Here is a 16,852-nt window from a genome sequence, read left to right as displayed (position 1 = left end):
AAGACATTCCTTTTGCTTAAACACATACTACTGGTGAACAAACGTCCGTAAAGTGAATTGGCCGATAGACTAAAACATTCTGTTATGTGGAGGTACGGTTGGACTTTGATAGAATTATGCATAATATCTACAATTTGACATGAAATTGGCTTGGGGGGGGGGGGGGGCATTGGTGCCATGAACCCGGAAAGCTGAGTTCGCGTCTCTCCCGCGGCAAATTCCCGAGATGAGTGATGTGGTTGCTGATCAAGCCACACACCTCACCAACCCGCACTGACCAGCCTGATGAAGTAGAGTCAAATAGCTCTCTGTGTCACCAGTAAAGTGTGGGGAGGCCTTCATCCAATAGTAGAGTGACAAATGTGTGTAATTATATTTCTTCATTAATTTGGTCTAAAGATTTGTATTTACTAAAACTCGCCACCTAATTATGCAACACTGCCTTATAACAGAACATCTACTGCAGACGAATGTGTTATGGCAATGGAACATCTGCAGAAGAAACATGACAGCAGCCAGATTGACTGAACTGTCGTGGTAAAAGTCTTATAACTTGAAAACATCATGGGGAAAATTACATTTGGCTAGTTATCAATTGACTTACGAACACATTTTCATGAGCAAATGGATGAGTAGAAAATATGTTATAATGTTTAAACAAGTCAAAGGGGACACATTAAACACGTCAATATCATTTTTGGATTCGATGCTTTTAGCATCGCAAGAATAACTTTGTCGCCTCGTCGAGAAGACAAACGCCTGGCGGCACGAGGTCTGCTTCACTCTCGGCTTCCCGTGTTCGGATTAACTTTGCGTGCAACAAAATAAACATAGACAGCAGGGTATGAAGTAGCCTTGTATGCTCCGCTCCTTTCGTGAGCTACTGCTCACTTGTAACCAATGTAAAACACAGACGACACATTCCACATCTGCCACTCCGTCCCATTCCTCATTCGTGGCAGGTCAGCAATGAATACAGTCGACGTTTGTAAATCCTACTTTACATCCCGTTTCGCATCGCCCGTGCTTTTGTTTAACACTGGCCCTCGAGCACCCCTGCCCATTTCCGCGGATAATCATCAAGAGTTCACTGCAAATGCTTCCTGATGGTTAAGCCCCGTTCAGAACTCAATCTGCGCAGGTGAGGCAACATTTGCATGAACAATGGGCCCCGCTGTTCCCGGCACGGCCGGATTTGCATGAGGTGTCTGCGTGCCACGTGCAGGACTCATGCTGATGCTATATATACACGTGTATACTTTTCGTTGTGATGTATTCTCAAATATTTGTATAACATACAATGCCACTTTCGAAAAAAGTATGGATATTCTAAGAACCGTATGTCAGTGAATTTGACCAGTCCTGTAGTTTGGACTCCGCACGCTTCATTAACCCACAATATACAATTATTATATTTATGTAGCAACGTTGTTTGGAACACTGCAGGCCACGACTGTGCCATTTATAAGTAGCTCGTACCGCCTCTGTCCACCAAGGAGCATAAATGGTTTCACCACAGTCGATTGGCAGGCCACGTGTGGTGGGGCAAAGTGTGGGTGCTCCCACCGCTTTGAAGACGTCTGCCCAGCGTGGAAGAGTCGGCCTGGAGCGAGGCTCTCTAGAGCCCCCTCTAGTGGACGCCTTTTGCCAGCAGATGTGTAAACGACCAATTGCAGAGTAGCACCTTCACCTTTTTACTTGACCAAATAAGCTTTTAGAACTTTTCAGGATTTAGTGGAACGGTTGACCAGCCAAGAGCCGGGTAACTAAACTAAGGAAACCTTTTGATGATTGTATGGACAGTGTGAGAAATGTTCCAAGCTGCACAGTTGCCTTGTTAACATATTTGCCCAGGTGAGTCTCAATGAACCTGCAAATAAAATACTTTCCTATATATGTGAATGCTGGTACCATCACTAGTATATGCAGTACTATATAATATATCACAGCCATTTGTCGCTGCTGGAGGAAGGTCTCCTCATGTCTGTCGGTCACAGTGGTTTGTTTTACCTTCACGCTGGACCATGCGAGTTACTGGGAGGAAGTGAGAGCCAGTTAAGGACCAGTTCAAATATAGTTCACCACTTAATGTTAGCCGTGGACAGAAACTGAAACTCAAGTCGCTGGGGTCATAGCAATGCATTATCTAAAAAGGCAAATAAAAATGAATCACTATTCCAGTATATTGCTTGGTATTGTTGCAAAAAGCATGTAAGCATCAACTTTGACCATTGTGTAACCATTTACAGCTTTGCAATGACTGCTGACGGTAAAACAGTCTGTGCCAATTTGCTCTACAATTGGCACTGGCAAATGTTGACATTGAAGGGCCATTAACCAAATTGTGATTTTTAATTAAGACATTTTTTTACTTATATTTGAATTTCTGATGCAGTCAATCTTAACCTCACATACGAGTGGGATTCAAAAGTTTTCCCTTCACCATGAAGGAATTAATTTGTAACAGTGAAACTCGGTACACGTGTGGCATAGATTAAACTTAGGCATTCGCGTGGGATTAAAAGTGTTCATCCCTTTCTGCACAGGGACCTGCAGTCATTAAAGTGTCAGGCAGAGGGGCTCCATGACTAGGCCAAATTTTTGCCTCACAGCCAAAAGCATGAATTCATATTCCACCATAGCCACACAGCAGTCTAGGCTCAACAGAGCCTAGTCCAAGACAATCCGGATAGCTGGCGCCCATGTACTGTACACATGGACGTGTGGCCGATGGGTAGTGGAGATGTAAAGCAGAGTCTGATCTGAGTTTCAGGCTTTCGGACATCATCTGTAATGATGTCAGAAACTATCGGACTATCCGTAGTTGAATACAACTATTGCAAGCCATTCGAATAAAAGCATTGCAAGTAAAACGATCACTCATCTGTAAAGATCCGGAGTGTTGGCAAATGTGTTACATGTGGCATTTATGCAATTTAACGCTGCACTCTTTTATGACTATGAAGTCCAAACATTGTCGGTGTAATTATCTTTCAGTATGGTTCAAAAATAGATTACTTTATAAAAAGACACAGGTGGTTGCGTAGTGAAATAGTACAGTTACTAGAATTACTTATTCAAATCGATCATAATGAAACTTAGAATCCAGAATGCCACCACGTGACTTCTTACCCACACGGATACATGAGTCAACATCACCAAAATACTATCCTCAGATTCCTCATCTTGCTCTCAATTCAGTTGCTCTCCAAGATTATCCCCCACAATCTTAAAGGTCTTTGATGACGTTATTTCTGACGACCTCTACTCCCTCATCTAACTATATCCCTTCATGTGCTCTCCACTCCAATCGCTTTTGTGAACAATCCTCAGTGAACCTTCACTTCGTGAGAGAGAGATTGCTCTTTCTCAGATGCTGCCCCCATGAAATGTCCTTCCTCTGTCCGACTCATCCCCTTTTCAAGTCAAGGCTCACGATCTTCCTCTTTTCTTCTGCCTATGACTGTCTCTCTCTCTATGAAGGGTCTTTATTCACACTTCCAGCATATATTGTCTCGGTCGCCTTTCTCTCGCCTGCAGCACTGTAATCTGGTTCTCTTTCTGTGCCCAAAAACATTCACAAAAACAGCTCTTATTGAACCTCTTGAGAGGCACACGCTTCCCGATGTGTTAGTCTTTTTGAAATGCAGTCACGCTCACATGTTCTTAGGTTTTTTCCAGTAAAGTCACGTAAACATTTTTTTTAATCACATGCTTTATGAAGCCAACTAGGATTGCACTATATTGACACATTTCATTAGTTAATGGGAAATTATTCAGCTTTTTTGCAAGTGAAATGTTTAATCTTGATAATTGTTTTTTTACCCTTTTTTCTGGCAACAAAACTGACACCTTTTTTTACAAGGAGTCATGTTAGCATTGACCACAATACCTGCGGTCGGAATGCACACAAAAAAACACAACTCTGATAATGTATGCAGTCCTTAAAATTAATTGGTCCACACCCGAGACAGCTTTTCTTAGAGCCTAGTCTCACATGGTGTTGGACCAGATGACGCCGAAAGGCGCACAACTTAAAGACAATGCACCATCAGAGTATGAGAGCTCGGGGTGAAGCATTTACACCATTGGAACCTCTTTTGCCAGTAGCAAAATATGATCATTGGTTTTTTACCCTTTTATCTGGCAATGGTTCTCGCTTTAATGTTATTTGCCGTTTAACGTTCCTACAAACGAAACAATCCAGCAATCTTACATTTTGAACGGTTTCTGCATGACGCAAACATTTAGTTCGAATTTTTTTTTACCGTTTTCGTGTCCTAAACGCTACCTAATGTACCACATTTCAGCTTCCCGTCTTGTCGGGAAGGACCCAAGAGGTTTGTGAGCCGTACACATTAAGAGGGGGAATTCCTTGAATGATTCAGCGTTAACGACACATCCTTGACTTTAGTCAGACACCACAACAGCAGCGAATAATCCCCCAAACCATGGGGGGGACGGGGGACGCCGGCTGTGTGCGTCTGTTGCGACTTCCTGCGCCTCGTCGTGCGAGTGGCGCGCGGGTTCCCGCAATGGTTGGCGGAGCCGAGCTGGAAACTCCGCATTCCTGTCACTCCCGCGCGCCAACGTCGAGATGTCGTTTCGGCAGTTTAGCTTTTCAGGGCACATCCTTTAAAGCTACGGGTCACAATCTAACAGGTCACCATCTTACACAGATTCCCCGTGTATAGTATATATCCTTAACTGTAGGGGCAAGTGCCATTAGCGAGCACCCATGAAGGCCGGAACGGCACACGAGGGCGTGGGTGGCCAGCACCACGCTCGGCCGCCTTTGTCTCCCCAGTGGCGATGTTTACACACCGCACCAGCTACTCGTTAAGGCTGAGACTGCCTAGAGGAGGCCCAGGACCGGTTCAGATACTTGTCACCGGTGTTGGCCGTGAGCGGGAATGGAACTGCCCTCGTCACAGTCCCACGGCTTGAAGTGTCCGCCACTACAAATGCTACGCTTTATAGGCATAGCGACGGTGAGCAGAACGAGAGCGCGCACGTGATTGGCTGCTCGTCCGCCCCACGGCGTTCTTCCCACCAATGGGAGGCCGTGAGACGGAAGGGGCCGCCCGGGCGCGCCTATGTGGGGTGCGGAATGCAAAGAGCGGCGCTGAGTCGTGAAGCGGCGACCTCGTCCCGGCTCTGTGGGTGGCGGTGGAGGCGACGAGGAGGCGAGGAGGGATCTTCTCTTGCGTTTGTGGACGACGACCAGCGGACTCACGTAAGTAGGCGGCAACGCTAAACGCCAGGGAGTCGCGTTCGGGAAGAGAGCCGCGACTGCCGCTCGGTGGGAATGATTCCGCGTCGTGGCCTAGCGCCGCGAGTCCCGCACCCACCGGCCTGGGATTGACGATCGCCCCGAGGCTGCCCGGCTGGGCCTGGGCGCCCCGACCGGTCCCCCTCGGTCGGCTCCCGCCAGGAGCGTTTTCAGGTTTTCTTTGTCGTTCTTAATCTGAAGCGTGCTGCGTTGGTTTATGATGACGTTTAGATATATAAATGTGTTTTTTTTGTTTGTGATAGGATGTGGACTCTTAAGCAGCGCCTGTTGTCTGCTGTGCTATGATGGGACAATACATTACGGTAGTTACACGACTTTGTGCAATATAGTACAGTTTGAATTTATCAGCCTGGATTTCTAACAGCATATACATGCGACCGCATCGCAGAGTGATGTGAAATTCGAAGAGACGTGTCCATGTGGAGAGTTTGCTGAGCGATACTTTTTAGATGTCGGTGTTTTTGAAAGGTCTTTAGAAAGAAACACTGAATGCTACAGTCCATACAGTGACCTGACAGGTCACGGTATGGTGGCAGTGCGAATGAAGACACTTGGCATGGAGAGGCAGTTCTAGGCAGAAGAAGAAGAGAGGATGATGACATTCAGCCTGGAGTAAGGGCTCAGCAATAAGGATGGCGAGAGGGAGGAAGGCGATTGCAGACAGTGGTAGCAGCAGTGGAGGAGGCGACCTCCCACCGAGCAAATGTTTGACAGAAGGCCATTGTTGTTGTTGTTGCTGCTGCTGCTGGGGCGAGAAGGTTGGAGTGAGATGAGTGTGTTGCCTTCATGGGCTCTCGCCCGGGTTTAAAGGTCCAGTGGGAATATTGTGCACTGTTTTTGCATCAGGTCGTGGTGTACGCGCTGTTTTTTGCTGCGAAACGAAAGAGATGTGCAATGTGGAGGCTCAAACGTCAACAAAATTATATTTTTATAGTACGCTATTACAGACGATAATAGCAATGCTGTATGGTGTATAATATATACCATAGTGTTGCTTTCACCCAGCCTCCGTGTGTGTCACAGTCTGCTTAAGTAATTTAACTAGGTACACTAGTTTATCTCGCTACAATATTTAAAGAAACCATAGTTGTTCGATTTCTAACTCAACATAAACCTAATTCCCTCGTTTATTTTAAAGCAACGATTGGCGGTTGTGCGGCGTATCGGGGTAGGTGAGTGTGAGAGACCAGCTTTGTATGACTATTGACACCGAGCACAGGTTCATGTTGTGTTCTTTCCGGAGAGTTCCATAAGCAGTACTATGTATATTCAGTACAGTATATATTAATACTGTACAAAATTATGTACAGTATATGTTATTACAAAATTCTGTACAGTAAGGAAGTGATCACGTTTGATGTGTTGGTGTTAAGTGACTTCCTGGTGTAGTTCACTTCCTGGTACCCGGACTGCTGCTCGCGTTACAATGTGACTTGAGATTTTGACTTTAAACTTTCGTGACTGCAGGAATTTATATTCTTGGTGCCAGTGCGCTCATCGAGGTTAATAACCAGGCTACAGTCTACATTATAGACTGCCAGTACACTCACCCAACTTAATAACCAGGCTACAGTCTACATTATAGACTGCCAGTACACTCACCCAGCTTAACCAGGCTACAGTCTACATTATAGACTGCCAGTACACTCACACAACTTAATAACCAGGCTACAGTCTACATTATAGACTGCCAGTACACTCACCCAGCTTAATAACCAGGCTACAGTCTACATTATAGACTGCCAGTACACTCACCCAACTTAATAGCCAGGCTATAGTTTACATTATAGACTGCCAGTACACTCACCCAGCTTAATAACCAGGCTACAGTCTACATTATAGACTGCCAGTACACTCACCCAGCTTAATAACCAGGCTACAGTCTACATTATAGACTGCCAGTACACTCACCCAGCTTAATAACCAGGCTACAGTCTACATTATAGACTGCCAGTACACTCACCCAACTTAATAACCAGGCTACAGTCTACATTATAGACTGCCAGTACACTCACCCAGCTTAATAACCAGGCTACAGTCTACATTATAGACTGCCAGTACACTCACCCAGCTTAATAACCAGGCTACAGTCTACATTATAGACTGCCAGTACACTCACCCAACTTAATAGCCAGGCTACAGTCTATATTAAAGACTGCCAGTACACTAACCCAACTTAATAGCCAGGCTACAGTCTGCATTATAGACTGCCAGTACACTCACCCAGCTTAATAACCAGGCTATAGTCTACATTATAGACTGCCAGTACACTCACCCAACTTAATAGCCAGGCTACAGTCTACATTATAGACTGCCAGTACACCCCCCCAGCTTAATAACCAGGCTACAGTCTACATTATTGACTGTATAATGTGATATATTTATAATAAATTTTATAATTAGTAATGGAACAAATTACGATTTACTCTTATCAATACTGTCATGGTGTGTATTTTAAAATCTATCAGATTTTCATTCCTCCCATTGCTGCATAAAATTACATCCTTTGCCGTTAAAATTTACAAATCAGCAAGTGAAAACAAATGCTGTGTACATGCATTGTGGGCATCTTGTAAAAGATCAACGTTATCGTGCAGTTTTTTTATGGGGCTGTGTTTTAGTTGCTCTTAAGCTGACAAGTATTTATTGTAATGTATGCATATTTAAGGGAGGTTGGCAGGCCATGAATAATCACACATTGAAATCTTTCCCTTCTACCCACTTAATTACGTCCTCCCTTGCCTGAAAAACCCACAGCAGCTGAACACGTGGTCCGTGACGCAAAATGCAGAGCACGGCCAACTACCTGTGGTGGACCAATGACGTTCTGGGACAGGGGGCCACAGGCAGCGTGTACCGTGGCAGAAACAAGGTTTGTTCCACACGATATCACTATTTATCCACTTATTTATCCATGAAACCTACTCTCAGGCATATGACTGTGTTTCAGGAGGGTCTTGCGTTGGGTTTTTATATTAAGATGTGTTTAGCCAATAATTGAGTTTTTATACAAGTGGGAGGCACCCGGATAAAATCCCCCTACAGATGGAAACAGATGGCTTTAGTCCACTTGCTGTTCTGCCTTTTCCTGTCAAGCCAGGATATGGCACCTCTGTTTCCCACATACTCTGCCAGGGCAAAATCCTACCACCATTAAGATATTTAAACCCTCCCACATCTTAAATCAATGTTATTTTCTTTTTGTTTTTTAATATGTTCTACGCATTAATGCTGAAAGTTAATTTTTAAAAAACATGCTGATGAATGTATCCTTTAAAAGAGCATATATTTTATAACATTTACATCCAAATCTACACAACATAAAAGGATTACAGCTAGCTTGCTTGCTTAAGGTCATGTAGTTTGTTGTATAGCATTCAGAATTAATGCATTCTCTAATTGTGTTTGCGTTAAAAGCGTAGTCGGCAAGTTATCCAAGAGCTTCCCTAAGGCCTCCTGTAGATCAAGTCAGCCTAAAATAAATATGTGATGCCAATATCCGAGTTGAGGACACATGTCTCTTAATAGGTGCTCACGAACACCACGTTTTTCAAAAATCTGCCATTGTGATTGGGCAGATATTGCTCATGTATTAATTCTGTAATTAATTGATGAGTTGTGTTTAAGTAATTTAGTGATTTATTTAAGTAGAATAACAAATATTCATTCCTGAACTTGTACAAACATCCCAATGCATGACCTTACTGAAAAATTATCTTTAAATGTTAAAGATATTCCAAGACTTTCTTGGATTGATAAATTAGTTTTATTTTAAGTAAATGCCAATATCATTGTTCAGTCACTGAAATAGATGAATTTTAAATCTATAGGTCTTCCTGATCTAAATTATTCCATAGCAGTTGATTATTAAAGTAAACTTTGAACCGATATTGTACTCTATTGAATGTCATATTCAAGATATGGACTTGTTAACATTTTTACGAGGTAGTTCCATGCTATAGATAAGAACAGAGCACAAAGTTGATCCCAAAGCTTGATTTACACCAATCCATTGTACAAATAGTCACCGAAGCAGAACACTAATTGCCAAAATACAAATTGAATAATGTGTAAAGTAGTTGCTATTGATTGCATAATTTGAATTATGATAATTTAGTTCATTTGTATTACATTTTTTGCCTTAATGCATTTCATTAAGAGTACTTAATTATATAGATCGACAGTGGCTGCGTTTTGGAGAGAGACTGGCCTGTGTTGTGAGAATGTGGAATACTCACCACCGGTTCAGGTTTCTCAATTTAGAAACGAGTGCTGTGCTCATTTGAGCAGGAAGGCTCTCTTAACACTCACTCATAAATTATTATTCATAGGTCACACTGCTGATTAGATTCAGAAGGTTAAAGACAGTCCAGAGATTTCCTGCTTAAATGATTCCTGTGGAAATCATTGGTGAAGGCCTATAGGCTAATGGATATAAATGTTATTGTATCTTTACTTGGTGGAACAGACACATCTTATCTTGTTTATTATGTGTATTACTATTATTGTATTTGGTTTCACACTCGTACTCTGATAATGTTGTATAATTGTGACTTACATATGTACTTTGAAAGCAAATTAACAAAAAGCACTTAATATTTTCCATATTTTTCTCATTTTGTGTGACTGTCTCTGTGTAGAAATCGGGTGACCTCTTTGCAATAAAGACTTTCAACCAACTCAGTTACATGAGGCCGCAGGATGTTCAGGTGCGGGAGTTTGATGTTCTGCGGAGACTCAACCATAAGAACATCGTGAAGCTCTTCGCAATCGAGGATGAGGCAAGCCCCTGTGCCACTGCAACGATCCCACTCTGCGATTCACATCGCCGCCAGCATTGCTGAATCTACTGCTGAATCCAAGGCTCCTGTAGTCAATGCCACTGCTATTGGTACATTTTCAAGGAAGCCTTTTGGAGCTGCTGTGGTGTAATGGTTATTTGCCTTGCAATCCAGAGGTTGCCGGTTGGATTCCAACTTCCGGCACGGCGTCTGGTCAATGTAGAAGAATAGGCCAAATACCCTCTAGAGTTTACTCTCATGGAGGCCCTTCCAACAACTGTGGTGTAAATATTGAAGCACAGCATATACAGTACTTCAGAGTTGGTGGTTCCATGGCTGAGTGCTTGTCTTTGGGTAGATATGATGAAAGAGTCTGGCCTCTGCCAAAGGCAGGTGGAATTTGCACTTTGCTCAGAGCTTCAAACAGGAAGAGCGCTGCCCCATTGCTCATCTTAGTATGGGGATTTATCAGCTACATGTGTTTAGACACATTGTTTTATTCCTTTAATAGCTGCGGTCATTAAATGTCAAACATGTCTATGCAAATTGTTGCCATGCAACTGAGTTCAAGGCGGAACCATCCTAGGCTCACATAGGAAATTATTAATTGGTGCAGAAGTTCAAGGAAGGCACTTTAATGAATACTAACTTTTATTTTTCTATAGCTCTGCAACTATAGTTTGTAAATGTAAATGTGTGCCCACAATACAGCAGATGTGAAATTTAATTCCACCGAGTGGTGAACCTCTGATGCTGAGCTTGCAATGGGGGTTTTAGTGTCGTGACATCTTGTTTTTTCCATCAGCTGCTCTATTGTGGTATTCCATTGGCGAGAAATGAACAGCTTGTAACGGGCTACTAAACAAACTCCTATTCATGCGAAGTTGACATAAGCTTCTTATAAAACTGCTGTGGTGTTAGGTGTGGCTCGTAGTTGAAGTTAGGAATGGTATTGGAAAGGAAACACGTGTTTCTTTACATATGTATATTTTTGATAGTGAAAAAATATAGTTTCCATGGCTTGGTTCTTTCAATGACACCAATTAAACTTCAAGTCAAGCTAATTGCCTTCTCAAAGGAGCATGTGGTCATGTTTTAATGTCACTAAGTACCATCAACTATTTATCCTTTGTGGAGTAAGTTCTGGCATATTTGGGTGTAAACTTTTTTGTATTTGCTCTTGATGTTTTGCACATTCTTACCTTACATTTCCAATACATATTATTCCATATCATATCAAGCTTGGCTTTTGTGTGTACATTGTAAAATATTTTTTGCATAATTGCCATATTATTTGGTAATTGGATGAAAAGGTACATTCAAGATGTTATTAACTTTTTGCAAGGGTCACTGTAATGACCTTGGAAATATTATTCTGATAAGTCAGAATTGGTCATCCCATAGAGAGATTGGCACTCCCTCCACAACTGACTCAAGGCCACATTCCTCGTTTGAGCATGGTGGCATTTTGACTTGACTTGAATATGCCAGTTGAAGACAGGTTACTAAAGTTCAACCACATATCATTAGTTTTGGCATAACTCTGTTTCTTCATTGTTTATTCATTGTTTATTCATGGCATCAGCCTTCTTCCTCGCGCCAATGCATTTTGATAATTTTTGGTTTTTTTTGGGGGGGGGGAGGATGGGGGAGGGAAAATGATCCAAGCCTGATTGTGGTCTCTGGGAGAGCATGCAGCTAATGCGTTTGGTGCGTGGGGGTTTCCCAGTCACGTGACATGAGCTGTGGTCGCTACGGGAGGTCGCACAGAGTCACGCCTTCCCCTATAAACACTCGTGCGTGCCCTTTCTTGTGCTGCTTTTGTCCGCCTGTTTGTTTTGTTCTTATTGCGCCCAAAGGTCAAACAGTACCTGTGCTTCATAACGAAGCGCTGTTGCTCTGGCCAGTAATAGTGACTCGCACTCATGTTTACTGGAATCAATTATACTGGTAGTCTGTTACAGCAGTTGTCAAGAATGCTTGACTCGCCAACAAAAAGTTGCGAGTTCAATCCCCGGTAGGCATTAACTCAGCCTAACACCACCACCCTGCTGAGAGCCAATTAAAGGAATACAATGGTTTGTGGGGAGTCGACGTTTTCCGTGTTTTTACTGAAATGTGTGGTAGGGTACCGCACGTAGATGAGGGCCGCAATAGTCTCGTTTGAGCAGGGAGATGCATGATTTGAATGGAGGCATCCTGCCCTCTGGATAAGGTGAGCAGCATCTGTAAAGACTGCACTGTACTTTGGTGGCAAGTAAGTGGTTGAGTCATGGAGAGACTCCTTCGCCCCTCGCGAATGTGGAGATGTTGCCTTTATCTCAAGACCAGCAGCAAAGAGGAGCACTCCCAAGAATGCCATTTTAAAGGAAAACAACCAAAAATGCAAATCTCTCTTGGATATTTTCACACACTACCACCTTACACGATTATTTTTTAAGATTCTTTCTCTGACAACTTCAGTACACCTTGAAGGCCAGTTAGCAAAACACCAAGATCTTCCTTTCCACTCAAGTTATCGCGTTAAAAACGTATTTATTATTAATTAACCTTGTGAAATATATCGAGACTATTTGTTCCAATCTGTCCAATGCGAGTTTGAAGTTTTGTTAACAAACTAACAAGACTACAGTTTTGTTGAAACGTGCTATTATATACCTTAGTGATATCACTGCAACATCACTCCCATGCATATGAATTAGTGCATCATAATAACTGAACTTAATAATAGCAAGCAACATACCATGTGCCTAAATATGAACATTTTGTTATTGGTATATGTTGTCTGCTTTAGCATATGGATCAGAAACATGAAAACTGAAAAAGAAAATGGAACAAATATAAAAATGTGTGGAGAGATGCATGCTTGGAATTGCAATCAGAGATTGAAAGAGGAACGCAAGGATTAGAAAACATCTGCAAATGCGTGACATTTTGACTGTTAATAAAAGTAAGTGGGCTTGGTCAGGACACCACTGGAAGGGATGATTGCCGATGGTCAAGACTAACAACAGAGTGGCAGCCAAAGGAGATAGCTCATTTGGCAGCCACTGTCATTATTTCTAACATACCAAGGATATGTTCATTGGGGAGATGGAGTGATGATATCAGCTCACGTGCAGGTGCTAGATGGATTGTTACACTTCAAGACCATAATGGATTGTGATGGTAATTATACCTCGATAGTGATGCCACTTGAGTGGTGTGGTAGTGCAGTTGACCAGACCTTGAAAGTCTCTTCTCATTTATAATTCTAAAAACTTGTGTTAGACAGGCAGGAGACGTGTATAAAAGATTGGTTTTGGGGTGCAATTTGTGCCATGTCTGTTGCCCTTAATCTTTAAACTGTTCATCCCTTCTGCATTCATTGTCAGTAACAAGCACACGCTCACCCAGTGGGAACGATTTGAAAAAGCCAGTTTCGAGATTCTTGTGAGAACATAGTTTGGTCAAGAGTCATTAGTCACCGCTAGCACTCTCATTTCATTGTAATCCGTTTGGGAAATTCCATTGCATAGTAACATTGTAATCCCCCTGTCCGTTGCCCCAAGGCATCTTTTAATTGCTCATTCACATGGCTGGATATAATATTTTAACCTTATGGCGGGACCCCAGGGTCCCATAAGCCCCCGTCTCTCGCATAAACTGCGTTGCGACGTCATTTTATGTCTGTTGAAGGCGAGCGATACGTCAATCTATTCCTCTCGACGAGCTCTACACGATGCGCTAATCAAAGTTTCAAAGTGTTATTTATGACTATGGCAATTTTGGCAATGACGGGTGCTTGGGGAAGAACTAGAGGATTGATTTCTGGTGGGTCGCGGCGTTTATGTGCGCGATGGGACGGAGTCGCCAAAAATAAATAATCAATTGCGGTTTTTACTTCTGTTTATTCAGGACCCCGGGGTCCCGCCATAAGGTTACTTTACTGATTTCCACTCAAACTCCCATCATCATTGAGGCCAAGGTATCCACAATGTTAGGGATATTTTGCCCCATGGTGCTGTGTGCTAATGTGCTTCTCAGTGCCTTAGCACACAGTGATGGATTCATTGTGAAAGTTACATTTGCTGGGTGACATGCATGTCTCCTAGGCATTAGACTTTGAAACAAAAGAGGATGTAGGATAGTGATTATGCAGGCATTCATTTATAAACTCTTGTACTGATAATGGTAGTATGGATAATAGCAGTCTGTATGTTACAGCGTCACGTATTGGTTCATGCACTGCTTGATGAACCAAGAGACCTGAATTCAATTCCCATTCGAGTGATAACTGAACTGACCCTGGGTTGCTGTGACTGTCATAGCTTGGAGAGGCATTCATCCAGCTTTTAATTGACAAAAGGGCTGAAAATGATTATGTTATAAACACAAAGGACCCAAATCCGCCCTTGGCGGCAAGAATAGCTCGGGAAGCTAGTATAGTGTGAAGAGCGCGCCACACCAACCACCTGCAGCAGCACGGAATGGGAGCTAGGACAAATGGCACACCGTACATCATAAAAAATTGTCCCCCAAAAAAATCTAATTTAGAGATTCAATATCCCTAAATACGAATTTAACATAACGTGTATTGAATTTGTTCCATAGTTTCTAAGATCCGTGATCGCACAATTCTGTCTTAAGTTTTTGTATAACGAGGAATGACTATAGTCTCATACTTACTCATGTACAAATATTGTTGCAATTAAGTGATCATTTGTATTCAAAAGTCCAATTTACAGTGTATTGTTACTCAAATGAGCAATGGGGTAGCACTTTAGTGTCGATTCCATGTTCCCATGGTGGGAGCCAGTATGTCGTAGAATTACTCCATTTGATGTCTCCCACAGTGGTACTTATATTATATGCCATGTATGAATGATGGGCTAAGTCAATACCTGACCATTTGAATCTCCAACCTTCCAATTGTGTGTTTGGCATTCTCTTTAAAGTGTTTCTTGGCTAGATTTTTTCCATCTGAGTACTTTAAAACAATAATTTGAAAGTTAACTTTTGTATAGGTGGCATCATTACAGATATTAGGACATTGCAATACTTTGTCCTTCGGGGATATGTAACATCGCATATAAAAATTAATTTTCATAGTTGTGCCTTACTACATTGCCACATGGAGCATGTGTTGTATATGTTGTCTGCATGGGTAGGGGTATCCCAACAGAAGGGGCCATCGCTGCATTACGTGTGTAGTGACATTGCGGGATGTCCGTGTGATGCCGGCCCTAGAGGGGCTCGGTGAGCGCTGACTGACGGTGCTGGATAGCACCACGCTCTGCGTGCAGTGCTGGCCCCTACAGGATAGGGTGCGTGAGTGCCGGACAAGGGAATGGGGTTACTAAGGGCCATGGCACTCTGGTTGACCCCAGAGGACACGTGACCGGTTAAGTCTACAGAGGGCCCCCAAGTGGGGGCTAGGGGTGGTCACGTGTCAGGGTCGAGATCCTACTCGAGGATTCTAGAAGGTGGATATAAGCCGGGTCCCCCAGAGGGACCGGCTGCTGTTGTTCATCCTGAAGAAATCTACGTCCTACGTCCCACAGAGTCTCCAACACGTGGACCTGGACCCAAGCTGCGGTCCGGTCCGTTGTAGCTAGTCACGGTGTAGTTAGTGTAGTAGGCCTGGTGGTCCACCACCATAGGTTGTTATCCTGTAAAGGGGCAGCTACCCCGTATGTTGGTGTTCAGAAATGTGTTGCCTCCAAAGAGTACGTCTGCGACTCAGTTGAACTCACTACACATGCAATGTTTTGTTCCTCAAATACAGTTATTGGGAATGAGAGATTTGTTAGAATGTTACGTGAAATCGTTGCACCTTTAGCTGCTCTTTCACTTGGTTGCTGTGTATTTGAAGCCCTGTAAGTGGTGTGCTCTGGTCTTTTAGAACAGTGACTTAAAACTCTGAATTGTGCTCTCTAGTGGAAAAAGCGCTTGTCCGTTTGAAGGTAGGGCTTGTCAAACTAATAGACCTGACTCTTTGCAGATTTTAGCCGAGAGAAAGAACATGCTGAAGGGGACAACATAAGTGGAGATTGAGCCACATATGTGGGGAATTTTTAGGGATGACAGTTTATAAATTAAAAACTCATTTCTTTAGATCTGCTTTTTGTGATTAGTTGTCTTTCCCCCGCACCTCTGATTAGCACAGTTGGCTACATACGGTGTTTAAGAAGTTCAACATACATACATACATGGTTCTGTTTAATGGCCAAGAGGCAAAGATACAAGATTGGAGATGCTGGATAGGTAATGGATTGTTGGTGGTGAACTATATGCTATTGATAATTTAAGGTTTGTTAAAAAATATATAGTGTTTTTCTGTATTTAAAAGGATATTAGCATTATAACCAAAAACAATTGACCACATATTTTTTACTTAAATATAGAACATTTCAAACTGATTGGTAATATTAGTGTAATGTTCTCTATCAATCCACTGCTGAGTGAATATCATGGGGGTTATCTGACCATACCTCACCACGCAACTTGGTGAAGGGATGCCCATAACCAGCTCAGACATTGCTCAATGCTAATGTTAGCTGTGTTTGGGAATCAAACTCAGGTGGTCAGGTTCATATCAAAAGGCATTAACCGCTGTGCCACGGCTCCCTGTGCATATTGCATGATTACAACAATGCCAGTGTAAAGCTACTATGTATACAAACTCTCTGTTGTGCTTAAGAAGTATTGTGGATCTTTCCATAATGCTGTGCAAACTGAAGATTTAAAGTATCTGTGCATGGAGATGAAATTGGCTTGTTAAGTTAAAGTTGTGGAT

General features: G+C 42.7%; 1 protein-coding gene across 3 annotated transcripts in view; it reads left to right on the top strand.

The window, feature by feature from the left end:
* The first annotated feature begins 4,638 nt into the window (after positions 1 to 4,638).
* The window catches only part of TBK1 (TANK binding kinase 1), a 29,789-nt gene continuing 17,575 nt past the window's right edge, over positions 4,639 to 16,852 (top strand). The window contains exons 1-3 of one of the 3 annotated variants that reach the window (XM_061567293.1): positions 4,639 to 5,236; positions 8,054 to 8,165; positions 9,934 to 10,074. In XM_061567293.1, coding sequence (XP_061423277.1) covers positions 8,079 to 8,165; positions 9,934 to 10,074 — 228 coding nt within the window. In that variant the 5' untranslated portion in view covers positions 4,639 to 5,236; positions 8,054 to 8,078. Of the gene's footprint in view, positions 5,237 to 5,266; positions 5,447 to 8,050; positions 8,166 to 9,933; positions 10,075 to 16,852 lie in introns of those variants that run through there. The other 2 variants (XM_061567292.1, XM_061567294.1) reach the window with 2 other exon arrangements.

This window comes from Lethenteron reissneri, chromosome 38, assembly GCF_015708825.2.
Source record: "Lethenteron reissneri isolate LAM-NWPU_2019-01 chromosome 38, ASM1570882v1, whole genome shotgun sequence".
NCBI lineage: Eukaryota > Metazoa > Chordata > Hyperoartia > Petromyzontiformes > Petromyzontidae > Lethenteron > Lethenteron reissneri.
Note: the sequence above shows the minus strand (reverse complement) of the source record. Positions and strands in the feature narration are given on the sequence as shown.